We start from the raw sequence: 19,862 nt of genomic DNA on the forward strand, positions 1-19,862 counted from the left end.
ATTAAATAGCAATAAATAATGTGGTCATCGTGCTCCAGTAAAATTAAGCCATCGAACTATAAGTTTGTGCTTGCTTTGAGAACATATGTTACTAATTGTTATATTAAAGAGTATTTACTAAAAGGGTCTGGTCGCTGTGTACTTGCAGAGAATTTTGCAAAAATGAAACCTATTTACCATAAATCATGTAAAAGTTTAAGAAAAGCTGCAGTTTTATTACCGTTGTGCATTGTTAATAATGAACTTTCCATTCTGTTTACTAGAAGATCGCCTATTCTTTCAAGTTATGGTGGGCAAGTAAGGTAACTTTTATATTTTATAGAATTGTTTATCATACTATTTTTATAATACTATTCACAATTCAAATATATTTTCAGAAGAATTAAAAAGAAAATTGAAAAAGTCTAAGCAACATACATTCATACATATACATAAATGTACATATATACATACATACATACATACATACATACATACATACATACATACATACATACATACATACATACATACATACATACATACATACATACATACATACATACATACATACATACATACATACATCTAGGCTGTGGCAATTTTTTTTTCTTCAAATATCAAAAAAGAGTAGTGAGAAAAAGTCTTTTTATGATTAGTTAAGAACAGAGAAAGAGGCCTTAAAATAACACCTTTTCCCAAATATCATAGGGCCCACTCCCCTATTAGGGGGTTTGGGCTAGACTAGCCAAGACCCTGTTACAAAGTAAGCATTTTTTTTTACAAAATAAGCGTTTTTCATTGTTCATGTAATTCTTGCCCACGAATATAAAAATAATCTTGTCAACAATTTTAATTATTAAAAGTATTAAAGATACAAGTTTTTAATTAAGACATCGCTTTTTAGTCTTTAGCTACTCCACCTGCATTTTAACAAGGGTTGCCATATCTTTTTTGCTTCAAATTCTTGACATCAAATGTCAACTTGCAAGCTGAGCATGTATATAAGATTCTCTTCTCTCGTGTGTGTAAACATGGCCTGCAGCTTCAGTTACCATTTTGACTCATCTTTTAACTGACTGTGTATGAGAAATCTGAGAAGGAACTTCCATAGGATGATGATAATTTGATGGTGGCATGATGTAAGAGTGCAGGTAAGTGGTGGCTCAGTTACATTTAAGTCCCATGTTATAAGGTCTTTCAGCTGATCAGCATTAGGATTTATTTCTGGTTTTTTTCTTACTCTGATACTACTATCTCCAACTTGAGTTACATTATCTCCTTCTCTTCGAATCTTAAGAATCTTAGTTATTGCTTCTTTTTTTTCTTCAGTTTTTTTGCTGCAAAGCATGGGTTGTGAAATGACTTCCGAATGTGCATACAACACTGATGGCCTAATTGTTGTCATAGCAATATCTAAAACATTTTTATTCTGTGTTCTAAGTAGCTCTAGTTGATACAAAACATGTCTAGGTCCCTCTATCCAATTTGATTTCACTTTAATGTGAAACCAGTTAGGTATGTAAACATTAACAATAAAATTTACAATCATTTGTAAATTTTATAGATTTTCACCAGTAAGCCCATGATTTTACACCCAAATTCTGCAAAATCGAAGTGCTGTTGTTAGCCATCTACTGTGACAGACTGGTCCAATTTCCAGCATTGCTGACCTGCTAGGCAGAATTCCAGTCTTTATTGCTTGGCAAATTTGATAGGCATAACTTTGATCAGTTCATAAATCCTTAACAATCTCTTGACTGAGATATATCGAAGGAGGATCTAAATACCCATTGCATGACACCTGCCCAACTTGTATTCACATTTGTGCTATCTCCACCAATAGCCTTAAGATTTTGAATTTGATTCTTTCTTTTTAACCAGTCAACCAAGTAATCTGCAATAACTTCTGCTTTTTTTTTACCAGCTATCACATCTGGAATGAAATGAAAAAGATAGTCACCCCCAGGGTCTTTTACAACAGAGTAATGTTCCTCTTTAATAAGGCTAGGAAAATTTTTTTCATTCACCTCTATAATAAATTTAATTGCATCTACTCTCCAATCAAAAAAAAGGCATGTAACTGGGTTTTTTTCTAGGTCTACCTCAAATTGTCTAATTCTTTTGCTAATTTTTCTTGAGCCCTTTTGATATTGTTATGATCTATAAGAAGATGAAAATCACTCTTGCGTATAAGTTTTGCATCTATCAAAGTAGCTGTGGCTATTTCAGCTGCTTCTCTTAAACTTGTTTGATATCTCATGCTAGCCAGGGTGATATTTTTGATTTTTATAGTAGAGGGTTGGAAACTTAGTTTTTGCCGACTTACGAGAATTACGAAACATACAACAAGAAATTTATTAATCATCCTCTCTAAGGAATTCGAAATAGTTACCATCACTCTCAATACATCTTCGCCATCTGTCCGGCAGCTTGGCAATGCCAGTTGCGAAAAATTCAGGGGGCTTTGCATCGATCCAGAGCTGAATATCCTGCATAATTTCGGCAGCATTGTTGAAAATTTTCCCCTTCAAAGTCGATTTCATGGGTGAAAATAAATAAAAATTTGACGGTGGCACTCTTTCCACAAATTTCCACTCTTTTAGCTTTCTCTGTCAAAATTCATTGATGCAATCAAAAAAACGCAAAACAATACCCTTGGCAATAATTCCTATAAAACAAAAATGTTCATTTTATGTTTTCACAATAAATAAATACCTGAATATTATTTATTTTCATTTATTAAGTGCAATTATAAAGTAAGAATATTCTATGAATACATAGAAACACAAACGATTTACTTCTCTCATATAAACACATAGGTATAACAAATTATAACTCGGCAAAAACTTAATTTCCAACCCTGTATTATACATTAAAAATGTTTGATTCAGGGAAGATTTACAATTAGTTGAACTATCTACTTGGATTATATTCTGCTCACTATTATCTTGAAATGCTATAGAGGAGCTATTTGCGTTAACTGTTTCAACAGTTTCGTGATGCACATAATCCTAAAAAATATATATAAGTTCTTTTTATTTTTAATCAGTTTCTAAACAAAAATATATGCAACTTTTATTGTGTCTCTGAACATTACCGAACAACTTATTTAACACCCCACCTACTCAATTTCATATTTTTCTACAAAAACACTATATAAGTTTTTAATTCGGCCTAATAATTGTACCCCATTTAAATAGGAATATAAATAAACAAAGCTTTTACAATGAGATTGATATTTTGATAGAAAATAATAGTTTTGAACTTACTTGCCTTATGTGTGACTGAAAAAAAGTTACAGATTCATTTTCATTCAGACAATATAATTTTTCAAGTTTGTCATTTGTTTTATCTGGCTTTAAATAAGTGTAATTTTAAGTGAAATTTTAATTCTTGCTAGACTAATTAGATTTTGTTATTGTAATTTATTCATTTGGCAATAAGGCAGTCATAAAAAAAGGCACAAGCAACAAAGTTTTCATAACGTTTTATTTTACAGAAAAAAACTATCAGTTCAGTGACGAAACAAAAAGATGAAATTAAAATCATTTTAAAAAGTTTCGTTATTTTGTAATGATTTTTAATTATACTCAGGTGAAAATAGTATCGGAACAACGTTATCATTCTGAACATAAAAATAATGTGATTTTGATATATCTTTGATTTTTCTTGAATAACTAAAAATTGAACTGAATCTAAGTTCATTTTTTTGTTGCCTTGTGTTGTTTTCTGACATATGAATTACAAATATTTGCAATTCTTGTAATACTAACGCAAAATCTGCTGTTGACCAGATCTCGCATTGACTAGATTTAACTCTCAGAGCTGAGATTCACTTAACAGTAGCTCCTATTCCGTCAACCATTTCTTTCCCGTGCATCGCTGCAAAGAAATTCAGAAGAATTTTTTATGAAAATGTTTTTCAAACACAACCATTGCAGCCATAATGCTTTTGTTTTTGAACTGAGAAGTGGCATTATCGCTGAACATGTGTACTTCTTTGATTTGATCAGGAATAAAGTGAAGGATTTTGTCAATGTATGGTATAACGAAAGACTTAGGATGATCAGTTGAATCAGAAACTAGTTCCAGACTGCAATGGTCATGATAGAAACTTAATTTATTTAATTTTTAATTATTATATTATAATATTAATATTTAATAATTTAACTTAATTAAACCAAAATGAGCCGCTTGCGGTTTTTTTTAATAGAAGCGTTTTCAGCCCAGTCAACTTGGATTACTGCAATTTCAACATTAATACTCATCAAAACTTCCTTCAGTTTCTTAAAAATTGTTGATTGTTTTCCTTTACAAATGCGTGGTTAATGAACTTATCACGCATCGCTGATCTGTGTTGGATGAGTTCTGTTACAGTAGACTTTTTTGAAGTTTTTTCAATCTTTGCATATGTTTATGTCAGGCTTTCTCCACTCGTCCCAGGATACTTCGAAACCAAATATAGACAAACAAAGTTATTTATCATTTCAGATCCAACTTTGATTGAAGACACTTGAATTGATTTTATTAATGCATCTAAGGCAAATCGCATATTTTTATGCAAACTGCAAACACAAACATTATGCAGAAATTTTCTAACTGATTTCACATTGCGTGGATGAAGGTCACAAAATTTGCTGAGCCCAATTTTTATGTGCTGATGCTTTTCTTTGAATAACTCAAAAGCTTCTTTTAGCGTATAATATAGATAATGTATCTGTATATTGTTTGCTTTTCCATCAGGTAATTGAATTTGAGTGACATCTTTTTTGTTTGGTGATATTTTTATAATGAAACTTCATTTTCAATATAAAATATTACAACTACTAAAACATCGCTTTCAAAAAGAATATACAGCTTTGAACATGCTGGAGGTAGACCCAAATCATCTTTACAAACAGAGCTATTTCAAAGAATAGAAAGAATTTCAAATTGTTTCTTCTTTAAAGTTGGTAGTGCTTTTAAAACTTTTTTCAATACTTTTCCTCTTTGTTGAACGTTTTTAAAAGACGAGCTTGGTCTTTGAGATTGATTTAAAAGTTTTCTTTTTAGAGTGCGAGTTTTTGTTTCAGCAGCATAAGTTGCTTTTTTATTAGGATTGACTTTCAATTCTTCTCGATATCTCTTAGATCTTACTCAGCAAATTTCTTTCTTTTTATCAGCATTCCGAGGAACATAATTAACTTGGTATTCTGCATAACGTTTTTTTTTTACTTCCAATTTTGATTCCATTTCTTAAAAATTTATAACTTTATAAAAAAATGCCAACATAAATCCAATAGTTTACTAATATTTATTAATAGTCCTTCACAATACTAAAATGCAAAGTTTATTAGAATAAAACCGACAATGAAACCTGAACATTTGGATGTTATTTTGACTTCCTTACCACACTGTCACAAACCCGTTGATGGGTTCAGTGACACAACAGCTTTTAAACTATAACTATAAGTTAATTTAATGCTTTTCGACCAATTTTTTTTGAATAGTGATAAAAAGTTTACATTAAAATTTCTAAAAAAACCTTGCCTTAAAGCCTAATTTCATTGTGATTATTAAACTTTTTTAGCTTTTTGTTCAGTGACACAACCTAATTTTTGCAGATGTGAATATGACAAAAAAACACTTAAATTATTTTTTAAGAGTGGAAGTTTTTTTACTCAAGACATAAATAAATAATCTCAAAAATTCTTTCTAAACAAAAAGATGTATATGTTTTGTTTAAAATACTGCAATAACTTGCCCCCAAATTTTACTTACAAATTTTACTTTTTCGAAAAATAAAAATAAAAAACAGCTGCTAACATTCATCAAATTTATCTACTCAGTTCAAATATTTTCTACTTAAAATTTATTTTAGCAATAATTTTAAGGTGTTTAAATTACAATTAAAGAAAAAAAGTTTTTTAAAATAACAAATTTTTAAACACGAAATTTATCTCTTCCATCGTGGAAATAGCCATCTATATATATATATGTGTATATATATATATATGTATATATATATATATGTATATATATATATATGTATATATATATATATATATATATATATATATATATATATATATATATATATATATATATATATATATATATATGTATATATACACACATACACATATATATACATATATACATATGTCAACCCTCGAAATTAGGGTCGGCAATTGGCAATGCCGACCTAAAAGTGTTTGAGGTCGGCAAAATATCGCCGACTTTGTTTCTATGTTTTATGGTAAGACCTTTGTATTAAATTTTTTTTGCCGACCTGTTGCCGAATCCTAAAAGATTGAGTTCGCCAATTTATTGGCGTCTTCGTTTTTTCTGATACTGGTTGATATATATATATATATATATATATATATATATATATATATATATATACTCATAAATATATATATATATATACTCATAAATATATATATATATATATACTCATAAATATATAAATATATATATATATATATATATATATATATATATATATATATATATATATATATATATATATATATATATATATATATTTATATATATATACACATATATATATATATACATATAAATGTATTTTTATATATATTAAAATAAATGTTTGTATATATAATATTGTAGTATATACAAAATAATATATAAAGCCTTCTAATTAACCAGCTACCTTTTTTTTCTTTATCAATGTTTCTTTTTGTTGTTGTTTTTTTTTCAAATTTTCTAGATTCTTTTTTATCTACACCACCAATATGAAAAGTTTCAAAGCTTCCTATTTTCATTCTCTGAGAATAAATGAATTGATTTCCATAAATATTTGAGTTTTTTAAAAATTGTTTTTTCATGGATTACAACTGGACATACAAAAAGTGCATTTGTGTTTAACCATTGACCTGGTACCATATTAGCATATTAGTTACTAGCTGATTTACAATATAGTTCCTCGTATTATTTTCACTAATTTCTCTTAACAGTATACCATATCGTAAAAGAACTTTATGTATATGTACCATATACATAAAGTTCTTTTCCTTTGCCTACAAGTTTGCTCATTTCAATATATAATGCATTTCTTGTTCTATTTGACATCTTTAATAACCTATATAAGTTTACCAGAGCTTTCCGTTTTGTCCGAATATGAAGTATAAATGAAAAGAAATGTTTTAGTTTGGCATTTTTAGTACTTTGAAAATAATCAAAATAAGTAATAATAAAATGAAAAATTACCAAGCTAGCACTAGCACTGAAATAATTTCATTTTAAAATATCTCTTCTATCAAAAAATTATAAAATTTTTTTACTGCTCTTTTTGACAGACCCCAATATAGGGTTCATGGCACTCAGGGAAAACCTGGAAAACCAGGGAAAAGTTTTTAAAATTTAGAAAATCAGGGAATACCTGGAAAAGTCAGGGAATTTTTCTTGAAAATCTTTAATTTCAGAGAAAACTCAGGGAATATTTTTTATTTTAATATTTAGATTGAAGTTACTTTGCAGTATCCAGTTTTTGAATCTTTTTTAATATTGAAAAGTTGCTCACTACAGTGGTTTTATAACATTTATAATATAAAGTAGCTATATGTTTAGATAAATGGATTACTGTAGCAACTATATGTTTTGGGAACAAGGATTCAGTTGTGAAAATAATATATCCTTCAAAATAAACAGGGAAAAATATATACTTTCCACCGCACAAACTCAGGGAAAAAATACTTAAAAATATAGAAAAATCAGGGAATTATCAGGGAAAACTCAGGGAAAATGGATTTTTAAAACTGCCATGAACCCTGTAACACATACATACTATAAGACTATCTGGAATAAAAATGACCCATAGGGTTTTTGAAATATCTCAAGAACCACTTAAAAAAATTATATCTAAATACAGTAAACCTTTTAGGAAACATTATCTTCAATTTTACAATACTTTAAAACTTACATTAAAAAGTTTACAATATTTTTTCAGTTTTGTACAAACACCTAGCATAAGAATTATGCTTGGTGTTTGTACATAACAGTTTTTGTTTAATTTCGTGATGCTACACCCCGAAATCGAAGAAATTGATCGATGTCTACTGCTTAGGTTTCATATTTGCTCCAAATTTTTCAAATGGGTGAAGTTGTGGCATGTTTAATAGAATGTTTTTTGGGGCAAAAGTAATGCTATTTTGTTTATGTCAATTAATTGCACTTTTTGAGTTTTTAGCAAGATGCAAGATCAGGCCAGAAGATGGGTGGATCATCTTGTTTTCTGGATCATAGGCAAAAGTTGGATTTTTATACATTCTTTCACCTAAAGGCTGAAGTTTATATTTCCGTTTTTAAAAAATGGATGAGTTTTAAAATCACAAGAACAGAGATGCTTTCCATACCAAAACTTTTCAACCATGTTTTTGGCATTCGCTGAATTGCTTTTGGGATCTTCCAGGGTATTTCTGTTTTTTGTATGTCTTGTAGCCATTTCAATTTTTGACTACCTGAATTGTAAACATGAAAACACTGTTTTTTTTTGTCAATATCCTGAACGGAGTTCTCCGTTTGATTTGCATCAATACACCTAATCACTTTCTAATCAAGTTTTAAACTTGACGGAGCTTTTTCTTGGTTTCTTTGGCTGGGCTTTCTTTCCAATCAGCAACCTTTGCTTCATTATTTGATGATACAACTTATGGTTTTCCTTTGATTTTTATGCTTTTTTGCAAGCGAATTAATTGAAACATAATTTTTAAGCCACTCGTCCAAAATAAGCTTTTTTACTTCTTCTTGCATATAAATTTTCTTTATTTACAATCAGTTGTAGTTTTTTTAAAACTACAGTTTTATTATTTGAAAAGGAGACAAATTTGTTTTCAAACATCAAAAAGAAAAAAGACAAAAAAAAAATTAACAAATCCCATTGGTTTATCATTCCAGACAGTCTTTACATACATACCAAAAGTACTCACAAATATTAAACATAAAAAGCACAACAACCTGTTTCATCTTTTATAAATATTTGTGATCTTTAAAGTAACTTATCATTAGTTGAATCTCATTGCTTTTAAAATTCACTAGACTTATTTGATCTTTGAGAAAAATTTGAATTCAGCTAATTTATATCTGGATCTCAGTGTTAAAAATCAGTGATCTCAGTGTTAAACAATCCACTGCAAAATTAGCATCTGCTAAGAATCTCTTTATTCTGCTTGCCTATTTCTTATCCTTAATTCCACTTTCTACCTTTACAAATCTCTAATTTGTCTCTGTATGGAATACTGTTGTCAAATTTGTTTGGTTCTAAAGATACTCTTTTTCTTGTAGACAAGGTTGAAAAACGCATTTTAAATGTAGTTTGACTTGTTACTCTCCCATCATTGTAAGGTTGCACCTATTTCTCTTTTCTACAAATACTATGATATTTGTTGCTCAAACAAGCTATCATCTAAATCAACTAAAGCTTATTCTCACTTGTCATCTAAATCTTATTTTGTCTAAATCTTATCTGTGTAAATCTTATCATCTAAATCTTATTCTGTCATCTAAATCTTATTCATCTAAAGCTTATTCTGACTTGTTATCTAAATCAACTAAAGCTTATTCTCACTTGACTTGTCGTCATTCAGCAAAGTTGCATCTTTTTACTGTATCCGTCCCTTAATGTTCTAAATACTTACACTCACCTAATTTTTTTCCTCTCACATTAATGGTTTGGAACTCTATCCCACTTTCATGCTTTCCTAACTCATACAACCTACAACTTTTCAAGTCTACAGTCAACCATTTCCTTGCTACTTAAAACTATTATTTGTTCTCTAGTAACTCCCAACTTAGAAATTTTTGTTTCCAGCCTTGTGAAAACTTGGAGAGAGTGCATAACATGAACACATATGAACAAACTTCAGTTACGGAATGAAATTTTCTGTTTTTAAATTCTATAATAATTATTTTATTATTTCTATGATGATAGCATTTTGTGAGTTTTTGTATACCCTTTTAGATTTTTTTGAAAGGAATTTTGGGGTACTATCATTATATTAAGAAGTATTTTAGACACTTTTAACAAAGAATTTTTTGTAACTTTAATTTAACTTTAATTCATCTGCAGTTTATCTCCAACATAATTTATTTACAATTTTTCTTCAATTTATTGTCTTATAACTCTTATACTTTTTGAAACTCTTATAATTTTTTTTCTCAAAGTTATAAATATTTAGAAATAATTTTTTTTTGTTAATGCGGCATCTATGTTCACAAAATTTTTTCTTTAAACCCAGTAATATTTTTTTTCTTTAAACCTAGTGATATTTTTTTCTTTTAACCTAGTGATGTTTTTTTCTTTAAATCTAAAGATATTTATTTCTTTAAACCTAGTGATGTTTATTTCTTTAAACGTTAAGATGTTTATTTCATTTAAAACTAGTAATGTTTATTTCTTTTAACCAGTGATGTTTTTTTTATGACTAGTGATGTGATGATCTATATTGTTTTTTTTTATGACTAATGCTGTAATGTGTATTTATATTGTTTTTTATGACTAGTGATGTGATGTGTATCTAAATTGTTTTTTATGACTAGTGATGTGATGATCTATATTGTTTTTTTTTTATGACTAGTGATGTGATGATCTATATTGTTTTTTAGATGTTGAGACTAATGTTATTATTTAAAATATTTACTAAATTAAATATAACACATTTAAGAAAGAGTTTAAAAAGTCTAAATGATTTTTTACATCCAATAATTCTGCATGGAATCTTATATGCACAAATGTGTACACTGTAATGTTGTGCATAATACTGCAAAGAAGTAGTCTTAATAATAGTAGTCTTAAACTGACATAAAATTTTTGGTTTTGACAAAGCAGTGTAAAAGTTTTTATTTAAGTAAATACAGTTTGTAAGTACAGTAAATAACCTAACAACTATTGTTATGTAATTTGTAATAATAACCTTACAAACCAAGCATTATCTTTTTCTCTATTTAATATTGGTTGTAATAAAAAAAGATTGTATATATCATTTTGATGAATTTAAACATTTAAATTTTTTATGATTTTAATTTTTTAGTTATAATGTAATGGAAGTCACGCTAAATTTAAAAGTAAATCATCTTGACAACAATCTTGAGGTGTTTCTTCAATAATATTTTAATTAAATTTTGTACGAAAATTTTAACAAAAAATGGAGTTACTTTATTTTTAAAATTTGTTACAACTACATTAAATTATTAATTTCTTTAAAACATCAGTATAAATTGATTTTGAGATACACAAAATTTAAAGTGTCAATGATGAAATTTATAATAATGGTTTATTTTTTTAATTTTTTTTACAGTTTACCTGGTGGAAAGCAAGATGACAAGGATTCTTCACCTGAGGAGACTGCTCTGAGGGAAGTGTATGAAGAGTTGGGTATCTTACCTGAGAGTATTGAAATTTTTGCCACTTCAAATCACTCAATACCAGATAGAGTAAACATTTAGTTTCACACTCTGTTTATATCAAGTATATATATATATATATATATATATATATATATATATATATATATATATATATATATATATATATATATATATATATATATATATATATATATATATATATATATATATATATATACATACACTTGATATCCTTATTTGACATGAACATGTAAATGTTTGGAGTGTCCTTACATGCATGGAAGTTAGATTTCTCAAACACTAAAATAGGTTGTCTACGCCCATGTGTGTGTGTGTGTGTGTGTGTGTATATATATATGTATAAATATATATATATATATATATATATATATATATATATATATATATATATATATATATATATATATATATATATATATATATATATATATATATAAATATATAATATATATATATATATATATATATATATATATGTATGTATGTATGTATGTATATATATATAGACATACATACATACATACATACATACATACATACATACATACATACATACATACATACATACATACATACATACATACATACATACATACATACATACATATATGTATGTATGTATGTATGTATATATGTATGTATGTATGTATGTATGTATATGTATATATATATATATATATGTATGTATAAACATGCACATACATAAATATATATACATCAAAGTAATGTATATACATACATGATATTCGTAATTCATGACATGTTTTGAATTTTCATTCTTCATTTTCAAAACTAATAAGGCAAGCTTGAACAGAAACCTTAAAAACTGCAAAATAATTGCAGTACATCCAAAGTTTCTAGGATTTAACATACCTCATCCAAACTGCATTGGTATAATACAGATAAAAAAAGTAATTTCTAAAAAGTGCATTACATAAAAAACAAATAAACAATAATTAATGATGAGAGAATAAGGAGATATATAGTGCTAAGTAAGAAATAATTGTTTATTTTTACAATAGTTTTTCTTATTTTAGGTACATAATAACAATTTAAAGAAAAAATAACTTTAGTTTTTAAAAATTCATGAGATAAAAATTATGTTCCCTAACAAAATTAACTAAGCTTCTTTTTAAACATCAAAACTTAGTTCAAAATATGTTTTCATACACTTTGCAACATGATGAACTAGATTTATTGAACAATGTTCTTTATTTTGCTTTACCACTGTTTATAAAAAAAACTGGCGTTTTTGATCAGTTTGTAGCTGTGCACATTTTCTAAACACTTAACTTAATTTAACATCATGTCAGGTTATCCTGCTACTGGTAACATGTGCCCCAGTACAACCTGTCTCATGTCCTAAAGGGTAAATAGATCCTATCTGTTAACCAGCCTCACACCCCTTCTTCATCTACTAGGCTGGCACAGATGAATTTATAGTACATTGTTTTCAGTTTAGGATGTTAATTGCTGGATCTTCTTGACTCAATGCATGGGTTTTGCTTGTGTCTCTGTTTTTATGACTAGGCAACTCATTATATTATCTCTTAAAGAGGAAACAGCTCTAAAACTTAGTTTTATGGTTCTGAGGACAGCTAGTAGTCAGGTTTCCTGAACTCTGTGGTAGCTTTCAGAGAGGCTGATTCCATTAATAGCTGTTAAGTACTAACAGTGCAATGTTGTGCATGAGTGGTGTCCCTGTTCGTACTTTTAGTGTGCATTGTCGTGGCCGCATTTGGAGCCTTTTGATATGGTTTAGAGTTTATAATTAGTAATGAGGAAGTTGCTTAGGCTATTAAATAGTGTACTGAATACTATCTCTATGCTTTGAGTCAAGTTTTTTAACAAATTTAAAAATGACTAAGGTTCCAAAAACTATAAAACACAAAAAACTATCAAAAAGCTGTCTCATCTTGTGATCTTAGTGTTGATGGTTATTTTACTTTAATATGCAAAGACTCTAGTAGCCACATGCTTGGTCTGGGCATTTACATTTGCAATAATTCACCCATTTGTTGGAAAACTAGGTTTCAATCCACTGACTATTCTTTTATGTGCTTTCGTTTAGCACCACTTCACTCTATCGTTCTATATCGCTCTTCTTTATCTCAAGACTGCACTCTTTTCGATGTCATTTCTGATGAAATTGATCAAGTCCACTCTTTTTATCCGTAAGCCAAGGTTGTTATTGATGACTTCAATGCTCATCACACTGAATGTCTTGGCTCTAGTGTCACTGATTCTGCAGGCATTAAGGCCCACAACTTTTGCCTTTCTCAATCTCTAACTCAAGTAGTCAACTTTCCAACTCGTTTTCCAGACAACTCGAATCATTTAACTTCTCTACTCAACTTATGTGTTATTTCTGATCCTAGTCAATTCTCAGTTTCTCCACATTCACCCTTAAGTGCTTCTGATCATTTCATTCTTCTTCATCATCAGAATCCCCTATCATTGTAATCTTTCATCTTCCTGCTGATAAATATGCTTCTTTCATAACTTCTTGGATTCAGGCTAGCATGGAATCTTTTATTCCCTCTCAATGATTCCAAGTTAAGCCTCACTCCTCTCCATGGTTTACCTCACATTGCGCTGCTTCAATTTCTAATCAAAAATATTATTTTTCAAAAAACAGACGTTGGTGTGCTATAGCTAGAAACCATTGTAAAAAAGTGTTGTCTAATGCCAAAGCCCGCTGTTCTCATAAAATCTTGTGTTTTATCTCAAAATTAGGCTTTTGTGACTTCTGGAGAATCTTTAACGGTATCAATAATAAGGGCAAATCTGTTATTCCACCTCTCTTTGTATATTTCAGATTTTGTCACCTCACCTAAAGACAAAGCCAAATTGTTTGCTAAGAACTTTTCATCAATATCATCTCTTGATTCAACTAGTTGTGTTCTACCTGATTTAACCGTCAAACAGGTTGATCCATTGCTTAACATTCGTATCACTTCAGTTTCTGTATCTAAAGTGATTTCCTGCTCAGACTCTTCTTTAGCTTGTGGTCAGGACAACATGCCTGTTGTAGTCTTGCGGAAGTGTTCTCCGGAGCTGTGGTATATACTCTCAAAACTATTTCACTAGTTTTTATAGGAGTCTAGTTTTCCAGCATACTGGAAAGCGGCATCTCTTATATCTATTTTTTAAAATTCTGGAGAGCGATCTGGCTTGTCTAACTACCGTCCCATTAGTCTTCTTCCTGTCATAGGCAAGGTTTTTGAATCTTTATTTAATGAACACTTAATCTCTCATCTTGAATGTAATAACTTACTTTCTGATTATCATTATGGATTTCGATCTTCTTGTTCTACAGCTAATTTGCTAATAGTACTAACTGAAAGGTTTTATTGCACAGTGGAGAGATTAAGGCTATCACTCTTGACATTTCTAAAGCTTTTGATAAAGTTTGGCATGCTAGCCTTCTCCATAAGCTTTCTTCTTATAGTGTATCAGGTAACATCTTTAAGGGTTATTGAATTCTTTCTTTCCAATCGTAGTATAAAAGTTATCCTTGATGGACAGCACTCTTCTTTTTAATCTGTAACTTCAGGGGTTCCTCAAGGTTTAATCCTTGTCCCTATACTCTTTTTAATTTACATTAATGATCTTCCAGATATTCTCACATCTAAGGTGGTATTGTTTGCTGATGCTACCATTTGTTCTTGTCATGATAAGATGCCAACACTCTCTGATTTCTCGGAGGAGTAATTTGAACTTGAAAAGGATTTCACTCTGCTACATGGGGCTCACAGTGGGTTGTAAACTTTGATTAAGATAATTCCCAATTTATTTCAGCTAATTGTTACCGCAATAATTTAGACCTTTCTTTATTTATGAATGGTAATGTACTTAATAAGTCATCTACCCTTCATCTTCTAGGATTAACTCTTACATGATCTTTCTTGGAAATCATATATCAAATCCATTGCAAAATTAGCATCAGCTAAGGTTGCATCTTTATTGTGCATGACACTTTCTTACTCCAGGTTCTGTTCTTTATCTCTATAAACCTCAAATCCGTCTTTGTGTGGAGTGCTGTTGCTATATCTGGGGCGGATCTTTTAATGATGCCCTTTCTCTTTTTGACAAGGGGCAAAAATGCATTGTAAACATATTTGGATCTGCTCTTACTGCCAACCTCCAACCATTATCACATTGTTGTGATGTTGCTTCTCTTTCTTCTTTCTACAAATACAATAACTTTTCTATAAATACTATATACAGACACTGCTCTTAAGAGCTGGCGTCTTTTAAATTTGCCATCTATTAAATTTGCCATCTATTAAAATTCATTCTTGTATTACTCATCATTCTATTAGGTCTCGCCTTTTTACTGTGACTGTTCCATAATGCTCTAAAAATTCTTATTTGTCTAGTTTTTTTCCTCGAACATCATTTCTTTGGTATTCGCTTACTTCATTTTATTTTCCTGATTCATATACTTTGCAATATTAAAGTTGTCTATCAATTGTTATCTTGCCCTATAAACTTCATCTTTTCTCTTCCAGTAACTACCAACTTTAGTTGTGCTTGCTTGCAGCCTGGTTGGAAGTGAGGATGTTAAAAAAACAACAAAAAGAAACATCAACTTAGAAACAAGGGTTCAGAACCTTAAGTTAAAAGTTTTTCTTGTCACAAACAATTATTACTCCATCTGAAGGATGTCTGAGAAAACCCAAAATGTTAAAAAGCTATGGGAAAAAAAACATAGTTACAAGATCAGACAATGTGATGGTATAATTTTTCTTAATAAAGTTAATTATAAAAAATTTTAAAATAATTCATAAGTGATTATCAATTTTATTAGTGAAAAAATTAATCCAACTGTTAAAAGTGACTAAGAGAGTTAAAATCAAAACTACTTTGATAAAATCGTGTTTTAATATCTTTTTTTTGGTTACAGTTGATAATATCTTTATTTTGGTTACAGTTAAAAATATCTTTATTTTGGTTACAGTTGATAATATCTTTATTTTGGTTACAGTTAAAAATATCTTTATTTTGGTTACTGTTGATAATATCTTTATTTTGGTTACAATTAATAATATCTTGAATAGTTAGTATATTTAAACGTTTTAAGAATTTTTTTGTGTTGTATTTTAGTTTTAAAAATTGATTTAATGTTAAAAATGGGCTAAAGATAGGATTTAAGTATTATAGAAAAAGAAACAATTCTGTTTTACCGTGAAGAGGGGTACTCTTAAGTCCAAATTTTAAAAACAATAAAACTTTCATGTTGTGTGCAAAGACATTACTACTACAAAAAATAAACGCAATTAAAAATCTTCTGGAAAAACTAAAAAAAACTAATATTGCTGAAAAAATCCGATCTATGTAGAATCAATTTAATGATATTAGGATTAGCTGTGTAGTAGCTGTTTGTAAACCATTTAGGCTGATTAATAAAAATAAAACAATGAGATAATATTAAGCAACAGGAGTTCTCTGATTTTATGCGATCCAAATAATTACCCTCTTATACCCTCTACTAGTAGTCATTTTGTTCCGAATTGTTTATTAGTTGATGCACCTGCTACAGAAACCCTTCCAAATTCACATTCTTTATCAACTCGTAATTTTCCTGGTGTAACATGATGGATGAATACTTGTGACTAAAAAAGCCTTGAAAAATTAGAAATAAATTTTACACAAGCTATCTATGGAACTGATACTTTAATGGTTACATTATGGGTTGAATTTTTCAAACAAGTAAGCCCTACTTGGAATCCACTATCTAGGTACAAACTTGCAGGGCCTTTGTTAAAACTGTGGGATTTTCAGATTGGAAGTGAAAATTCAATTCTCATAAATAAAGTCTTTAGATGTGTTTTGATGTCTGATGTTTGGTCGCGTGTGTGTATTGGTAATATTCAATTTCTACTTCTACACTAAAACCAATATTTTTCAAGTCGTTCTATTCAGATCGCAACAAACATAGAGCAGGTTACATCTTTGATATTACAAACTCTGTAATCTCAAAAATTTCTCAGTAATCAAAAAACTTAAAAATCAAAGAACTCAATAATCAAACAGGAACTATTTACATGACTTTTTGCAATAATTAAAAAAGCAAATTATTTTGAGAGAAATGCTTATGTAAAAAAGATGAAATGCGATAATTGTGTAGTGGTACAGCGCTCACCTCATAAGCCAGAAGTTTTGAGTTCGATCCCCACCATGTCCCTGGTAGTACCACGCTCAACTAACTCTCTGTGCAGTGGCCTTGTTCATCAAGGTTTGTATTTCAGATTTAGAGAGAGTTGTAACCACTAGTAAAGTAACCTCCTCAACTATAGTGGCCTTCTCGGCCTTGGGGAGGTGAATTAACATTAAAAAAAAAACTGTTAAACCTATCACTTTTATATCAGACCAAATATAACAAAGGCATGAAGACTAATACAACATGAATTCCCAGAAATAATTTTTTTATGAGTATGGATGTAAAGCATGTAATGTTAAAACATCAAATGATATTAAGAAAGTCAAAATTGGTTTATCAACAAAGTATGCCAACAAGATGGTCAACTGCCTTTGCTAAGATAAAAAAATAACAATCTACAAGATGTTTAATGTATTTCGATTTCAGATGCTCAGGTTTTCCCAACAAGTGGAATTTTTTGTTATGGGTATGGGTGTATAGCATGTAATATTTGAACATCAAATGACATTGAGAAAATCAAAACTGGTTTGTCTACGAAGTATGCCAACAAGATGGTCAAAGTATACTTCATTTAAATTTATTGGTTTCAATATAATGATTAGGCGTGTTTTGATAGGATATATTTGTTTTTTGATTAGATATACAAGTGAAGGTAAAGTCATAAATAACTAGCTGGTTAATTACTAGGTTCTATAATCTATTTCCAACTCCAAGTTGGTTGGGACAACACTGAAGTGGTCATTCCATGTAGTCTTTGTTGGTTGAAATAGTGGAAGCAATTAAGTGCAAATCCACTAAATACATTCTTAAAATTTTTATTAAAAAAAAATTATTTTTATTGTTTTTAAATAACAATAAATTTTAATTAGATTACTCAAATATTTTAATGTTTTTTACATAATATATACTCAAATAGTTTTTATATAATGTGTTGTATTGCAATGTATACTTAATTTTGTCAAAATTAAACACAGTTATGTTTAGATATAGGGTGTATATATTAAAGTGTAGTGTCTAATATAGGGTGTATATATTAAAATATATACTAAAGTATATATTAAAGGGTGTTGATTTTTTATTTTTTTTTGTTAATTTCAAAAATGGCAGGGTTACTTTTGGTGAAAAATTTTGTTGGAATTCTGAATCTGTAAAAAATAAAATACAAATAAAATACAAATAAACTAAAATAAAAAGAAATGATGTCTTCCTGGGTGGTTCAGCATTGTTTCAATGGAAAAATGACTAAAATATACTAATTACCAGAGGGAAATTATAAAAAAAAATTTTGGTAAAATTTATAATAAAATAAATTATTACTATGTTGAATATTAAAAAAATTGAATATGTATTTTAAAAAGTCATAAAACAAACACAGAAATAGAGTTTTTGTGAGGGGTATTTTTACAAAAGTTAGGCACTTTTTTCATATTTTATACAGAGAATGTGACAGTAAAGTGGATTGTTTTTTCCTGTTTTCATCAAATTTTTAAAGTAAGGGAAGTTCATTTTTGTGAAAAATTATTTTGGGAACCCGAATCTGGAACAGAAAATTAATAGACTTCTTACTATTGGGGAACACTTAGTTTTGAACAAGAAAATGACTAAATATGATTAATTAAAGAGCAAAAGTTATTTAAAAAAAAGATATTTATAAAATATTTGATAAACTCAAATAAATTATGGTGAACTTTATAAAAATGTCATAATTGGTTAAAAAGTCATAAAAATAACCACAAAAAGGGACTTTTGTTTTTAGAAAAATTAATCTATTTTTTTCATATTTCAGACATTGAATGTTACTATAGTGGTTGCTGCCTTTTCTTGTTTATATTCGATTTTAAAAATAAGGGTATAGGTATAGTGCCTTTAAAAAGATAACAAGTTTAAATATGTTTTTAAAAGTTTGGCAGCAGTATTTTTTTCAAAATTTTTATATTTTTATTTTGTCTAGAGACTTAATTTCTTCCTAGGGGTTAAAAGCATTATTCAATTTTATTTTTACTATTTTATTTGTACCTAAAAATTGCCTATTTTTGGCTGGGTGCCCTTAAACAAACAATCTTATTTTTGTTGATATCTCCTTAATGATTATCTCAATCGTGGAGATTCTTTGTATAGTATTATCTGCTAGATATATGTATCTTATTATATAAGGAAATCTGGAATTACTTTATTATTTTTAAAATAATTCCAAAAATCATGTATTTTGACCCAAATTCTTCATTTCTTAATAAGCATCAAGATAAAAACAAAAATGAAACCAAAGTTTAGCTTAAGAGAAAATGCAAATTCTATAATAAAAATAGGCAAGGAATAAATC

General features: G+C 28.6%; 1 protein-coding gene across 1 annotated transcript in view; it reads left to right on the forward strand.

Moving 5' to 3' along the window:
• LOC136081782 (nudix hydrolase 3-like) overlaps positions 1-19,862 on the forward strand; it is a 48,077-nt gene continuing 28,215 nt past the window's right edge. The window contains exons 1-2 of the mRNA XM_065799885.1: positions 1-302; positions 11,286-11,421. Of these exons, the coding sequence (XP_065655957.1) occupies positions 19-302; positions 11,286-11,421 (420 nt within the window). The 5' untranslated portion in view covers positions 1-18. The remainder of the gene's footprint in view (positions 303-11,285; positions 11,422-19,862) is intronic.

Source organism: Hydra vulgaris, chromosome 06, assembly GCF_038396675.1.
Source record: "Hydra vulgaris chromosome 06, alternate assembly HydraT2T_AEP".
Classification (NCBI taxonomy): Eukaryota; Metazoa; Cnidaria; class Hydrozoa; order Anthoathecata; family Hydridae; genus Hydra; species Hydra vulgaris.